General features: G+C 39.6%; 1 protein-coding gene across 11 annotated transcripts in view; it reads right to left on the minus strand.

Moving 5' to 3' along the window:
* Positions 1-16,157, minus strand: part of MANBA (mannosidase beta) — a 63,566-nt gene that overhangs the window by 23,698 nt on the left and 23,711 nt on the right. For 10 of the 11 annotated variants that reach the window (XR_004842249.1, XR_004842248.1, XR_004842247.1 and 7 more), the window contains 6 exons: positions 15,055-15,230; positions 11,879-11,989; positions 6,310-6,461; positions 5,072-5,189; positions 2,105-2,191; positions 1,352-1,519 (listed from right to left, as the gene is read on the minus strand). Coding sequence is in view for 8 of the 11 variants with exons in the window: in XM_035896028.1 (XP_035751921.1) it covers positions 1,352-1,519; positions 2,105-2,191; positions 5,072-5,189; positions 6,310-6,461; positions 11,879-11,989; positions 15,055-15,230 (812 nt within the window). In the remaining 3 variants the exon portion in view is untranslated. The remainder of the gene's footprint in view (positions 1-1,351; positions 1,520-2,104; positions 2,192-5,071; positions 5,190-6,309; positions 6,462-11,878; positions 11,990-15,054; positions 15,231-16,157) is intronic. The other variant, XM_035896031.1, reaches the window with a different exon arrangement.

The raw sequence follows: 16,157 nt of genomic DNA on the forward strand, positions 1-16,157 counted from the left end.
AGTGGGATCCTTTTTCAGCAGGTTCTTTCAAACCTGGCCTCATTTTTATTGTTTCCTCGTATCTCAACTTTTCCAGTAAAAAGGTATTCTAAATTCTCAGATTACAACTACTCTGACAATGCCAGCAGCCTCCAACAACAAGCAGTAGTATTGCTGTCACCTAAATACTGAGTGCCTGTCTTAGTAAAGGGAAACTTCGGGTCATGGGCCTCATAACGTGAAATGTATCTCATCCTGAAAAGGATAAGAGATCATATAAAGTTATCATACCCTGAAGTCAGTGAGATCATACTATACAAGGGATAACTGGGTAGGAAAAGGCCACTAGCATTTTTAGGTTAACAAAAACTCATACTCTTCTTGAAGAAGGAAGGTTTAACTGGACAAAACTCTTGCAACATTTTGTCTCTTAGCTAACAGGAGAGTTTATAATACACACCTGTGGTTCAAGCACTGTTTGTTAATGCTGATACAGTTATGTGACATCAGTTTGGGACTTTTAAATAGATTTCACTCTACATACATATATAAGAGTTAGTTAAAAGCAGATTCCATTAAATAATGAAGAACTGCAATACTTCTAGGAGGAGAAATAAAACTACAAAAGCTACGCAAAATAGGTAGTGCCAAATCGTACTAGACTTCATTACAGATTCCAGGTGCTTCTGGTCTGCATGCTCACAGTTTAAGTCTTATCTCAAAATATTTTATTTTGCCTTCATATACTGTAAAATAGCATTAGCGTGTTATTCAAAAAACACACAATATAATGACTACACAGCATGAGTACAACGTTTAGCATAGCTTTTTTTTAACCTGCTTAAGCCAAAAAACTTAAGTCAGCTAGTGGAAGAGTACACTGAAGAAATAGCGTCTTTATGTATGTCTTCAATTGCTATTAAAAGGCCTGAAGGTTGTTAAATCTTTCTGACAGTATCCTTCAACAAAATCAGTATAAGGAAAATCTGACCATCTAGATTTAATTAGTTAATGCACAAGTTGGTTTTTGTCCACTAGAAGTAAAAGGCGTTTGTGGATCTATTAAAAACAGGAAGGAAAAAAGAAGCAAGATCCACCACATTTTCAGGTGTTCCTTTACATATCACAAAGTGTTAAAGATGCAAGTAATTTTTTGGTTTGTTTAACTTTACAGATAACACTTGAGTTTAGAGAGCTGTTTACAAGAGCTTGGCAAGTGCAATTCCGCAATAATGTGCTGTTCTTCATTCCCCAAAAGGATTTAAAAAACAAAAAGGAAAAAAGAAAGAAAGAAATCCTGAGTTGCTCAAATTGCAAACACTAAAACCTTTTGCCAAGCCATATCGCCCTACAGTTTCTTGAGATCACTTACAGTAAGAACAATTTCTCGGATGATCTTCACATAAAGCGTCACATAGTCTTTGATATAGACTTCTCTGTCAGCATAAGGTATGGAGAACCAGTTGCTTGCAATTGCTGCTTCATTTTCATTGTTACCACTCCATACAATAATTGACGGATGGGATTTTAAACGCCTTACCTGAAATACAACTTACAGTTTCAGAAGTCAAGCAAAATTACTTCTCTCAAAAATAAACAAAAAAATAAAATCACTTCATTACTACTTGGATCATAAGTCCACATGCGTATTGCATACACTGAGCCTACAACTCCTGTTTTTATCTGCACTGCTCACTATTCCCTCAGCTCTCCTCCAGGCTCAAACTTTTGCAAAACACACTTACAGAGGGGCAGACTTCTAATATGCTGACATATATCCACCATATGCACATATGTACCTCCACCCTAATCTACTCAGACACATGCGAAGGGTAAATTCTGTGCTAAGGCATGTTGCAATCATTAGAGCTCACTCTCAGTGAATGCTTGTAAACATCCTTGAGAAGAGGCCAGTTTGGACACAAGGAAGGCCTGTACCCTCTGCTTGACTGACTACTCCTGCGTGTAAGTTAAAGAGGATTTAGCAAGGTTATATTTTGTATCTGCTACATCAGGGTACACTAACAAACACTTCTAAATAAGCATTTTTTGAAAGCTAACTTACACAGTCAGTCAATCAAAAACAGGTAGTGGGAAATACAGCTTTGACACATGGACAAAATACCTGATGAGAAACTTCTGCTCTTACAGAATCTAAGTAATTCTGGTCAGTTGGATATAGCGCACATGCAAACATAAAATCCTGCCAAATCTACAGAGAAAAGGAAAGAAAATACAAAAAAAAAAAAAAAATAAAAAAATCTGTTAGCAAATCATTTTACATACTTGAAAAATAAACGGGTATTGGAATGCACAATCCTTTGTTCAGACAGAAGTTATTTATCTCAAAAAGAATTAAACTGAAATGTTCTATTTGTTATTCTTGGAAAGTACCACCAAAACAATCACATCCTCCATGGGGTTCAGTACGTACATACTCTACTGTGGTTTTCCTCAATATCAGATTTATAAAATATTTACCCTTAGGAATCAGATCCTCACAGCCTCACTGATGAGTGGAATATTGCTCAGTACACAGAGTTCAAGAAGTTTCAATGGAATAATTAGAACCCATGCGCTGCTCAAATGTTAACGTGGGCCAATCTCCAGCTGAACAGAACAATTTTGTATTTTACTACTTTGCAAATGTAACACCAAATCCTGATTACTTATTAAAAAGAGACAGTAATTCTTCTGATGTGGTATTGAGCACACTTAACAGATGTTCCAAGTGTACTTGTTAACAAAACACTTCCATACCAAATCTGCAAACTGATCTTAAAAAGAGCAGATCTTACCCAGTAAGAGGGGCAGAAACAAACTAGATCTTCTAACAACACAGTGATTTTTCTCTGCAAAGAAAAATCAAGTAGATACCACTAGAGAACACCAAGCATTTCAATTCAACAATGAACTCCATTTGTACCTTGAAGAAGAAGGTACAAAAAAGGGGAAAGGAAGAAGCCAAACGATGTAGGCAAGATCTCATTTTACCTGTTCTGTTTTTTAAATTGCTGTAACTTTGAGACTCCTGATAGAGTCTCAAATGTTAATGAAAAGATCTCTTGAAGGACCACATTAACCCACAGGGGTCTGTAGGAGACTATACTTTTCTGAACACCATACTATATAAATAGAGCAAGCCAGACCAGCTTCTCATACAATTGCATTTTCTTTGCAGAGAGAACATGCTTTTCCAGAACTCTTTTCAGCATACGTTCCCAAGAAAACTGAAGATAGGGAACAGTGGGAGGTAATGGGTCCATTAATAGTTGTTACACTCCCAGCACTGTACAGAAAAAAGCAAAGCTGTTGCTGAAGAATCACTCAGAATGCCTCAGTGACTGTGTGGAGTCAAAACTCTCAATTGAAAGAAACTTTTGCTATTTCCCTCAGCGAGCTATCGCTGTTTTTCCTTAAGCACAGTTTGACTCTAATTCACTTTTAAGCCTTTGAAAGACCATCAGAAGAAACAAAACCAAAAGCCTCCAGCACCACCCCCTCCAGAATAAGGGTCTGATTTTCTGCATCTACTTGCTATTTTGGCTGCTAAATAAGATCTTAAATCTTGCATTGAGCACTGTACAGTCACAGATCTAAGTGGCCTACTTAGGTGCCTAGTGTCAAAAATGAAGGAACTGTAAGTGCTCAGAAGCCCTGAAATCAGGGCACTCATTCAGATGACTAAAATAGACGTAACTTTTTTTTTCCAAGCACACACAGCAGAAGGCAGCAAGGTATCAATTCTGTTTCCCTGCTTTTTATGCTGTAAAGTAAGACCAAATACACTTCTTGGGATTTTAATACCAGAAACAACTTGGCCTTCACCCACCTAGTGACTATTTCATCAAAACTTATTAATGTGTGCCTCCAAGCTCATATAATCAAAGGTACTCATCTAGGATTATCAGCGTTTGCAGCAGGTGTTCCCCTTACAGCTACATTTATACTCAATTATAGCTTGTTCAAAGTGGCCCTCCGGATAAGGCCTTCCATGGTTGGCTTCAGGCCAAGTGAAATATTTTTGTTTAAAAAGTTTGAAGCAAAAAGAGAAACCCAAACCTTTTCAGCTATTGCTATAAAAGAGAAAATACTTTTAAAAGAAATAAAATCCATTTCCACAGCAGAGAAAAGCATGACTACCTTCTTTGGTGTTTTGAGAACTCTGAGGTGGTTGAAAGCCCAAAACTCAAATACAGCAGGCCTTAAATCCTCATTGAGGTCAGATTGCAAGGCCTTTGCTCTCAATCTGGGGGATACAGTCAAGCACTCGGATTCTTCAGCATGGCTATTCTCACATAAGTAAGCCCTAAACACAGCTACAGGGCCCCACAGTCTGGCTGCTGTGGAAAAACTATTTGATCTTGTTAATAACCCCCCTCTCATGCACTATTTGTTCCACAACCGTTTGACTGAGTGTTGCAAGTGCCTGTTGATGCCTACAGTCCACAAGTTCTTCTATTGTGCTCACCAACAGAGTGTAAACATCATCCTGCATTAAGTGACATCACTAGTACCAGTCCCTCAGCTGTTCATTTCTTCTCTCATTCTTTACCAAGAGAGTAGGAAATGTAAACTGGGAGAGAGGTGCAGTATATAAAAGATGAGAGTTTTGGTCTGAAAAGAGCTAGAAGACAGCAAGTTAAAGCCATAGTCCTGCTGCTCTGATTGTGGGAAATGTAAGTGAGGGTGGGGGAGGGGGCATGGAAAAGACAGTGGGTAGAAAAGGAAGGGGAGATGAAGAGGAGATTCTGGGCTGGGAAGTAGGGATGAGCAAGGAACAGAGTTGTAGCCTTAGTTACAAGAAAAAATACAAGCTGAAGTTCTAATATAAAGTCTCCGAAGTATCACTTCCAGTTTCAACAGACAGCCTCAATAGTCAGTAACCACTCAAATTAAAAAGAAATTAAAAAAACAAAACAAAACAAAAACCAGGTTGATCTGAGTTCTCAGCTTGGTACTCCACCACGTCCTTTGGAAAGGTGGCTAGAACTTATGTATTAATTCTCTTATTTTGATCATTTAGAGTGGATTTTTATTTACAAGTTCTTGTCAGTTTTTTAAATACGTGCTCTGTGTTTATTGTTTTTACCATTATTCCTAGTTCATCGCAAATATCATAAAATTCATCTTGTTCATATACTCCTCCTCCCCAAACCCGAAGTGCATTCATGTTAGCATCTGCTGCAGACTTCAAGAGTAGCCATAATCTGTCAAATACAAAAAGAAGATCTATGTAAGTTTTGTGAAACTGTATCACTTAGGAGTTTCTAAGGTTATAGCAAAAAAAAAAAACCAACAACCCAACCCCAAACATTCATCATTAGCAGGCAATCCAAGACTTATAACTCTGATAGAAACCAGACTATTTTGATACCTTTTAAGCCTGCATGTCTGGGCTGAGCTCTCAAAAAGCAATTTTTTTTTGTATGAAAAAGTTACTTGGTCCTGTTAACGCTTATGAAATGGATGGAGTGACACATGCAAGTAAGTGTTTTTACAGAAGTATTGGCAGGACCAGATTTAGAAATACTATATTTTATTAAACAGGTTGCTCTTTTCTCCTTAGAGATTACTTGCTTTAAATATCAATCACTTGAATTCAAATCCTCTTTTAAACATGTTCAGAAACCTATATTCTCCTCCTGAGTTCCACAATGCATACTGAGAAGGGGCGGGGGGGGGGGGGGGAGAAAGACTGAGACTCTGAATCTCATTATAAGAGATTCAGGCTGCATTAATTTTTCCTGAATCATGCTGGCAAGTCTCTAAATTGCATATGAATGCATACTACAGCATGCCCTATTGTCCCAGTTCCCCAAGTACCCAGAGCAAAGTTTAGGCAAAGTACAACGTGGCCCCCATCCCACCTGCCTCTCTGGGGTGTTGCATCATTGAAATCCAAGAATCCTGGACCAGAGGGGAAAAAAAGTAGAGAGAGGCTACTATGCACTTATGTCTCCCTGCACGAGATGGGTTAGGACATGGGTGAAGTGGACTTCCCCTGAGTACCAATGAACGTGTCCTAGGCAATATGATCAGACAGCCTGAGGATCATCACTAAAAACACAGGAAAGGCCAGCAACCTCTCAACAGCAAACTACAACATTCCCATCAGTTAATGTACTTACATGCCTTGAACATCACTCAAACCTATTAATATTAATTAAGCCGTAATTCTGAGGCCTCCAACCCACAACAGTTAGTGTCCTACCTTGAAAGGAGTTCCACCTCCCAATGCCACCCATTGATAGAGGGCAGATAAAAAAAAAAAATCAAGAGGAGGAAAACATGATGGTTTCTCTTTAGAGAACATCAAATGTGGCTTACGTGTCATAGGTGACTCTGTCCTGGAAAGAATCTGCTGGAATCCAGTTCGAGCCCTTGATGAAAATGGGTCGGCCATTGATTCTAAAGTAGAAACTCAGACCTGGTGAGCCAGGAATAGGCTCCTGAACAAGTTCTACTGTCCGAAAATAGGCCTGTGAAAACATGAAACTTTGGTTTAAAGCAGACAAAAGTTAATTAAAACAAAATAAATCACAAAAACCATTACAAAAGGGATTCAACTGAACACTAGCAGCTTAGAATTTGTCAAGGAGTCAAAAGACACGGTCTCATCTCTAAATTCATGCTTGATTAAAACACACTGTAACAGGGCTAAAAAGAATCCTTCTGATAAACCTGTTCACTTTTTAAAGTTGCTACCATATTAAGAGAGAGAGAGCGAAAGCATGTGCACATATATACAGGTATAAGAGACAGGTGCATGTTTGCTGCAGAATTCAGTCAGAAGCCCAGCTTAGGACCAGTAAGAGGAATGAAGCGGTTGCATTTAATCTGCAATTTTCTCCTTAGAGATGCAGACTACAGCAGGTCAGCTGCAAGTCTTGTCCCTGAATGCCTAGCTACAGGTTCATCCAGTAAAAGCAAAATCTTCTTTTGTTGTCCTGAAATGATACTTTTTAGTAGGTGTAGCAATTAAACAGAGAAAGACATGCATGCAAACACAAATGCTGGTTTGGAAGTGAAGGGCCCTCTGGCCATTGCAGCTGTGTTTGAACAGCAATAAGATTTTAGAGAGACCAGTTCAGCTAAATAACCGCTAACTCTGTGTAAGGTATTAAAGGTCATTCCAGATAAATGCACATCTCAAGCAGAAGTCAAACTTTCACAGCTGCTCTTTCAGCCCAATATCTGGTATTGTGTACTGTGGACACTGAAAAAGAAACCATTCCTTCTTCCTGCTGCAGGTGGAAGAACAGTTCTCAAGAAGTTATGGACATTTTCTGGGACTTTACTTCAGTCAATGCAACAATGCTGCTCTGAGGGGCATCCTGATTGCCCTAAGATAAACACAGCCAATTCCATAGTCATGAGAGAGCAGTTAGTTGACTGCAATAATAGTTTGCACTAACCCCTTATTTGTACAGGTGTCTTCCCCACCTGCCATGGGGCAGATGCCATGTTAGGCTCCTGCACAGCTGCAAAGTGTTACAGAAAACAAGTCTTTCAGGGAGACTGTAGACTTTTTCTCCTGCATCCTTGTTCCAGTTCAACTTCTCTAGACCAGAAAGCAAACTTTTTCTTTCTGGTACCTGTTGCTCATCATCATAGGGAGATAATTAGGAAATTAAATAAAGTGAAGGAAAGCTAACAGGAAATTTCAGCCAACTCACATGAAGCAACAAGTTTGGGTCAGGAGGGCAGGAACCTCATTTTCTAGACTACCCCAAAGCTAGCAATCACTCCGCCCTCAAACGACTATTTGCTATACCTTTTCAAAAGGTCAGCTAGTAGAGCACAGCCTGTTCTCGCTTTGCCACAACCTATAGTTGAGACAAGTATCTGTCAGTAAATCAGGCTAAAATTAACCTGGTTAAGTGATATACATAATTCTTTATTTCACACACCAGAAAAGGCTGAAGTTTAAATGGAAAATGACTAATCCCACTATGAAACTGTGGTTTTTAAGCTTTCAGCTCATCAAAAATCATACAGATAGAAAATTATTTCTAGTGGTAGAGAAGACAAAGGTCTGTTTTTTTTTTTTCTTCCTCTTTAGTACTTCTTAGTCAATTGAACAATTATTAGACACCTGGACAGAGACAACAGACATGACAAACTAGATGTATGAGCGAAGACTGCAGATCAGTGACCTCAAACTAAACCCCTCTGCATCATGGTAATGACCAAAACATAGAAACTGAATGAATTAAAAAAAAAAAAAAAGGGGGGAGGGACTTGCCCCAAGTCCTTCAGTGTTTTACAGTGTTGCCCTAGGGGCAACAGTGGATTAGTGGCAAATGGGGCTCAGCATCAGTACCACTGAAGAAATTCCCAGCTAGAGACAAACTACCAAGTCAGACCACTGAGAAGACATTTCAGACTCTCTGTCCAGTATCTCTGTGCACATACATGTGCTGAGGACAGCATGCCCTGCCTTTTTTCTACTGTGATCCCACTGCACACTGGTCAGTTGAATATAGACCAGCGTGAAGAACTTAGCTTTAGGACTACAGTCTTACACCCATTCCTAGAATTATGCAGATTTATTTTTATGTGAGAAGTTGAATTAAAAAAAATAACCAGTATCTTTTATTGTTACCCTAACTACTGAAGGCTACAAAAGAAAAACTACATTACGAGTACTACACTAGCAAAAAAATTCTGACCTTCCTCCAGTGAATTCAATTACTTGGAGAAAAACTCCTCAGTCTCCAGTGTAGCTCTTTTTTGTGGCACAAAATGGAACGGGATTTACAGTTGGTGCTCCCAAAGTATTTGGGAGGTCCTCTTAATGGATGTCATCAGGCAGGTTGGGACTGTCTCAGAGTGCATTTGTAATGGGGTATTTATATTACTAACAGAAGTAATGCGATATTGCTTTATTCATGCTCAAGTGGAACTCATGCAACTGGCCAAACCCAAGGCAATCTGAGAGGCTGAAACACCCAGCCAGGACCACCCATACAGCATGAGCAAGAGGAAAAGCTCCTCAGCCCCATCTCACATTCCCAGGCCTCCAGGGTTTGGTGCCTTTGTGTTCCCACTCCATTGCCCCCCAGAGGCCCACCTGATAATACAGCACCTCTTCCTTTTCCTACAGCAGCTTCCTTCTGCCTTGTGGGGTGAAAGAAGGGCAAGGGGAGACAGCTAGCATCTGGCATGCTTGGTTATGTGCCTTTCTGGCTACAGAGACCTTGGCCACCTTGAAATCTGTTTGACAGACCTTGCTGCCTGAGCACTGAACATTTCTCTCAATCTTGGAGCACACAGAAGAGGCTCTCTAGCCACCACAGACTAATCAGCGGGTTCTGTACACAATTAAGAAACAGATACCCATCTTTCTGAGTCGCATACAAAGGCTTTGTACCCAGTTAAGTGACCTGTGGATCACATTTGGCATTCCCAGATTTAGCAGTAGTAAAAGTAACAGGGATGAAGATGCCCAGAGCTGAAATAAGATCACAGAGCGCCCCAGTGACCTAACAAATTAGCACACAGCATGAAAGCAGTGTGAAAACTATGAAGCCAAAAGGAAAGACTTCTGGAAGTCATGCTAAAAGGCCTGTGGGGAAAAGAGGGTGTAGGGGGAAGGAGGGAAAGACAGCTAGAGGTTAAGATCTTCCAAGTACTAAAACAGCCTCATGAAATAAAAAAACTCCAGTTACAGTGTTGAAGAAATAAGCGTACAGAAAGATGGGGAAACAGAATTGAAAAGCAAACAAATGCTTCACAAGGCAAGAAAAGAGGTAATGAATTCCTTGATGTAGGCATGGCAAGAAGAAAAGCAAGTTACCAATAGCAAACAGGACCGGACAGACCCTCCCCTCAAGAAAAACAATTTCATTCTGAGAATTTCTGGCTATGACTTTGTTTCACATTCACCTGACAAACAAACTCTAAACCAAAGTATTCAAATAGAAAAACTAAACAAACCCCAAACGAACCCTGTCCTGGATGCTTGCTTTATTCCATTTTATTTTTCTGTTACTCTCAACAGGAGTGAGTAGGGACTTCCCTTAGTCAAGGAGGTTCCCAGCACAGCTGGCTAGGGCTCTATAGAGCTCCTGCAAGTACATACTGGGAGGCTACCCAGAAATTTTCCCAAAGGATTAGTTAATGTTTTGGAGACTACTCTAACATGTCAGAAACCAGACAGTAAGTTCAAGCTAAGGGTAGCCGAACGTGACATAAAACCAAGCTGTGTTTTCTCACATATACAGTTCTTGCCCTTTAGTTTTCACCTGTCCAAAGTTAGGTAGATAATCATATGGAGACAAACCACTTGTGAAATGTCCCACCCCTATTTTATTTTTTGTTTGTTTGTTTTTTAAAAGCAGGGGCAGGGCAAGCAGGAAACTTATTCCACCTGAATACAGCACTAGGTGGACAACAGAACAACTTTGAGGAACATTTATCCCTGAATCTGACTCCGGAACTACTCAAAATTCTTATTAAGCTGTATGAATGTTGCTATTCAGTCCTGCTGACATGAGAGCAAATTGTGCTAGAACATGAAAAAACCACGTATGGAGCCTTTTTCCACTCATACAGCTCAGGGTGGTGGCGTGTGTGTGTCAGAATGCAAGACAGAGCTTCACAGAACACATGAAGGAAGACTACACTTTACACTGTGAATCTGTGAAGGTTTCATATGCTGGTTAGTTTATAATGCCCACTATGCGGTGTATTGGCTTCCCCCCCCCGCCCTTTCCTCTTAAAGATAGAAAAGAAGAGGCTTCTGAATATCTTTTGTAGACCAAGAAGACCCTATGATCATACGCCACAGGGCTCTATGAAATATCCTGATGCAACTACCCAAGTGGAATCAATTAGTTTTCCTATCATTGTGCAGTTTTCACACAGTAACAACAGATTTTTCCTTTTTACAGACTTTATAGCCATATTTCCTACAACGAGTTTTTCCAAGCATAATATGCCATGTTTATTTGGTGTGGGTATTTTAATTGTTTCAAAATTAAACTGCTAATAATAGAGAAGTATTATTATTATGACTACATAATCAAACTAAGAGCTAGCCCTATAAAGATTAGGGCTCCAGAAGCTACTGCTTTTCATAGGATTTTTCACATGAACAAATGTTACAGCAAATAGCAGTTTTAGATGCCTGGTGACCAGACTAGTTTTTAGTGAAGCAATGCACATCACAACCACCTAATAAATGTGTACATTTACTTGGTTGTTTCCACATGCTGATGGCATAAGGAGCCCAGTCTAATTTGTATGATTTTTTTTTTCCAATGGACAATTGAAAATTACCTCTTCTAGGTTTCTTAGCAAAAACAAACAGAAAATTATACAGCAGTGTGTTGCAGGAACCCTTATGCAAATATCTCTGAATATTACTTTCATGGTCATATTTAGGATGTTATCTCTTCTTAAACCTGAAACACATCTATCACATTGTAATAAATTAACGTACGTTAGCTTTTTAGGAACGTGTCTATCCCACAAATTCTTTAAAAATTTAATTAACAAGAAAAATCTCAGTAATAAACCTTCACATAATCTACAGAAATCTAAAAGGGTTTTTCAGTGCATGATACAAAAACATTAGCCTGACATATCATGTCTAAAAGTGGTTTTTTTCATAAGATAGAAAACTGAAGTAAACATCTTTTCCTGTCTGAGGCTTCCAACTAACTGTAAACAACTTCCAATCTAAAAGCAAGTAAAGGCATCCATACAAGCCAGGGCTACCAGAAAACAGGTAAACATACACTGTGACATTAAAAACCCCCTTGTTTCTCATTAGCATTTTCACATGCATATTACAATCCCGCAAATTATTTAAGAGCTATTCCTGCTATGTATAGCAGATGCCCTAACAGTAGCAGTGCAATGCCAGCTGTAACCAAGCTGAAGGGCTCACCTTTGAAAATCTCTCAATCTGGTATCCTGCCTCCATGATGAAAGTTGTTGTCACATTGTATCCACTCTGCTTTCCATGTCCATTTGGCCACCAAGTCTCCACTGTAGAACTCTTGAACATCAGACCAGAACATCAGAGAAAGTCAGACCAATGTGTATAAAAAGAGGTATAACATACACCTAGGGGATCAGATATGTTTGATTGAATTACCACAAGTCTAATGAGTTTATGTGCCTCAGCTGAGCCATGGTAACTGGGATATCGCCAGCTGTAGCTTTCAGGTGGAAATTATTTAAAGAGAGAAGTACGATTTCTTCCACTGAAGTCCAGACTATCACTTAATCTTGTGTCCATAGTAGGCCATGAGCACACATACACATGCATGTGCACGTCTAGCTGCTACCCTTCACCTGAGGTAGATTGGCAGAATATTACTCCAAAACTCAAATATCTGTGTCAGGAGCAAATATCATCCACTAGCCTGTGTATCATACCCCTCCTCTCATTGGCCCTTTTACCTATCATGTTCAACATTCAATATATAGAGTTGACAATTTTCAGTTGTGACTTTGGTAATATGTGACCATACTGACTGATTCACTTACGTCAAGCTTATTTAAGTTAAATTATAAATTGCATTCTTTCTTTTCAATGTTTTCTTTTCCTTTATGCTTCTAATCATGTCATTACTACTCCATATTTTTTTCCAAATGTAAAAAACCTACCCCTAGGATGACAGAATGATTTAGTTTTCTCATTTTTCTAGCCACAGAGTAATTATACCTTCATTCCAGCAGCCTACTTCTGCTGCTCAACCCTATTGCCAACATTTGCCAGTTGAGTGCACAAAACAAAAATCGTGGAAAGAAAGCAATAATGCATGCAACCAAACAATGGAGGGATCAGTACTGAATAGTCACGTAAGGAGCGCCTCAATCTTTTCAAATAAAATGAAGCCAGAGAGCAGCCCAACAATATGTTTTGCTGTAGCCATACTTGGACACAATCGTGAATGTATTTACTAACATTTCAGCTTCCCCGATACAGAATTATCATAACTCCTTGTGCAGAAGTACTAATCTCTGTGTTGCAAGGATACAAATGGAAGCACAAAATGAGCGTGTGCCTCAACAACAAGGGAGTGTTTGCAGCCGCCTGGCACGGCTGGAGCATCTCATTGGCCACTGATGATGTCATCCCCATGCTCACCAGTAGCTGATAAGCAAAATGCTGTCATGTTAGCAACACAGCATTTTGTGTGGCAATTGCAGGAAGACTGCTACACGTCTCGGGTGATACATGCCACTCAAACATCTACTGACTTTGCAACATAATCTGCAATAAGCTCTCAACTAGAAAGAAATTTCTGGTGAGGTCTCGTTATTTAACATACACCACCCAAGTCTGTCGTACAGAGTAAAGGCTCCGTTAGGCTCATCAATACATGAGAATACATTGCAGGGCTTCTCGTAAAATCAGCTGATGTGAATTCATGCAGCAAAGCCTTTTGTATACAAAGAATAATAAACCACTGTTGCCTCTGCTCTGAAGGAAATGCTTCCTCACAAACTTGCAGTCATACTCCACTAACAGATTTCTTCTGAGGTTGGGGGTGGGGCAATTAAATAAACCAAAATAACTTTTGAAGTTTCACATTCAGTGCCTGCTTAATGCAATCCCTGGAACAGCTGAGCAGATACTAATGATTGTTTTAAATGAATCTGAGTATTTGTGATTGCTCGTGCAACTTGCATGTCAGATGACAAGAGTAATAAAAATCGTATGTTTGTAATGATGTTCTGCTTCTGTGTCAAAATAAAACAAAGCACATAAGTATGTAAGTCACCCTGCTTGCTTTTAACACATGCTTTTTCTCCACTCAGACAACTGACAAGAGAACTTGAGAATACACGCACAACACATTCAAACTAGGGAAACAAATGCAGAGTTACACAGCAATAGAGAACATCAGTGGAGTCAGTAAAATATACAAAAGTTTGAGGGCAGACCCTCAAACGTTATTAACTGCCGGAATTGTCAGAAGCCCCAAATTCCTGCTCACAGCACATCGCTCACCCACAAATCTAACTGTGCCCTGTGGCAGTGAAGCAGACGGCAGCTCCCATTACACTGTTGGCTCCAGTGGAAAACACCATCACGCCCACCCTGCCCACGGGCCTGGGCCTGCCGCTGTCAGGTTCAGTTCTGCACAGTCAGCTCTACTAGGGCCCTGCTCTTTGAGCAAGAAGCCAAGACAAAGTTCATGCTTCTTTTTGCCACACTGGGCTCACTGCCTAATTCAAGACACCTACCTATTTGTCAACTAGAACAGACACACTGATTTTCTTCATCTCTCAGGTCTATATATCTTTTCTTAATTACACCTGTGTGATAAAACTCAACAGTTTCTTAAAAAAAACACATGCAAAACAAATTCTATAGAAGTGAAATAATGTTGGTGAATTAAGTCTGCCACCAGATAGTTTCCCAACACCCTCTGAAGGCAAGCACACCAATTCTTTCCTCTTTCATCACTGGCGCGTATAACCCAATTAATCATTTTTCAGTTGAGTTCTCTCCTTATTACAGCATCCTTTACCTCTCTAAAATTCCTCATGAATTTTGTCTACCCAAGGCCAATGTCAGGAAGTACTACTCCACAAAATTTCCACAAACCTTACTGCCAGTCAAGTTCCTTACAGAGCTCTTTTCACCTGAAAGAATATGTACTGAGAGGTTTGAGGATGTTTCCTCTCTTTCCCGGGAGTGCCATGCATACTGTAGTACATTCTAGTCCCAATCAGACCAGTAAACAATAGCATGGGAGACAAGATACCTACTGTCAGTTTAAGTGAAGTGACACACGGTATCCAAAGGTTATCTACCTAAGTAGCTCATTTAACAGTGGCCAGTGATGATGTGGTCTTTTTGTTTTGCAGTAAGGGAAAGGCTTCATCGTCTTTTTGACACTGAGGTATGTAGCCCCACAGACATCAATTTTTAGAGAGGAAAAGAACTGTTCTCCTATCCTGTAAGGGGTACAGAACTGTTGTTAAAGTCAGGAACACGGAAAGGAAGAGGAGGGAGGCCTAAAACTGGCACGCAGGCAGAAAAACACGTTGGAAACCAGGGGAAACATTTTGCAGTTGGCTAGCGTTCCACACACACCTCCTTACCTTGTTGATGTTTACAAGCAGCACAATGCTGCCTTCTCCAGGTTGAAGCTTCACACTGAATGTTTGCTGCGTTTTCAGTTTGGGAATGTTCACAGTCACAAGACCTGCAATTGGCTTGGAGCTGACTACATCAAAAATAGACTCAATTTCAAGACTCCACTGCTGAGCGCTCTTTACTAAGTGAAGGGGGAGAAAAAAAAAGGGAATTTAGGAATTGTGTTCATATACCTATTAGTTAACATGATTTCTCATCAAAGAAACAATTAAAACACCTCAGATTAAATTTAACAATTTTCAGGCCGTGTTTGAACCAGACCTACAATGTTAATCTTGTTTAATGCATTTGGTATCTGTGTTTACATTTGCTGACTCAGAAGAGAACTACACAATATAATTTATGCTTATAACTCTCTCTTTCTTTCATTCAAAAGCCATCCAGGCATTTTTCAGAATTCTGTACAAAAATCCGAGACCATGACACCAAGTCACTTCATTAGGAAGGATTTTATTCCCACCAACTCCCATAGACATTGTATTTGCTTTTAGTCAGCACTCATATGAACATGGTACTCTTTGGGAAAGATTGTAATCACACAGCAGTACAATCACTTTTGTTGATGAAACAAAAACAGTATTAACAGAAAATGAGCCGAATTCATCCCAGAGTCACTAGACAAAATGAATGGAGTTATGCTGGGGATGAATTGGGCCCATTGTGTCTAGAATTGACGGGCAGTATCTTTTCGTCCCTTCTGCCACCAAAGTGTGGTGGAGGAAACAAGTTAATGACTTTGCTGAGATCTCTCTACAGTTATCTCAGAGAGTGCTCTCCTTTACAGAACTTACTGAGTAAGGCAAGCCAGGGTCAAGGATACGCAAGATTAACGTGTAAATTTCCCATTAATTTCAGCAATTAAATTGCCTACCTACAAACATAGACTGGCTAATCCTATACTTCAAATATTACAGATGAACATCTAACTAGGCAAAAGCAAATAAAACAGAAAACAAGAAAAACTAGAACTAAGACACATTTTGTATACACAAACTACTAATCACTTTCTTTCTTTCTTCATGTATATATACTCTAGCTCTCCTTCCTC

The sequence above is a fragment of the Egretta garzetta genome, unplaced genomic scaffold (assembly GCF_000687185.1).
Source record: "Egretta garzetta isolate BGI_Z169 unplaced genomic scaffold, ASM68718v1 scaffold546, whole genome shotgun sequence".
NCBI classification, from domain to species: Eukaryota; Metazoa; Chordata; class Aves; order Pelecaniformes; family Ardeidae; genus Egretta; species Egretta garzetta.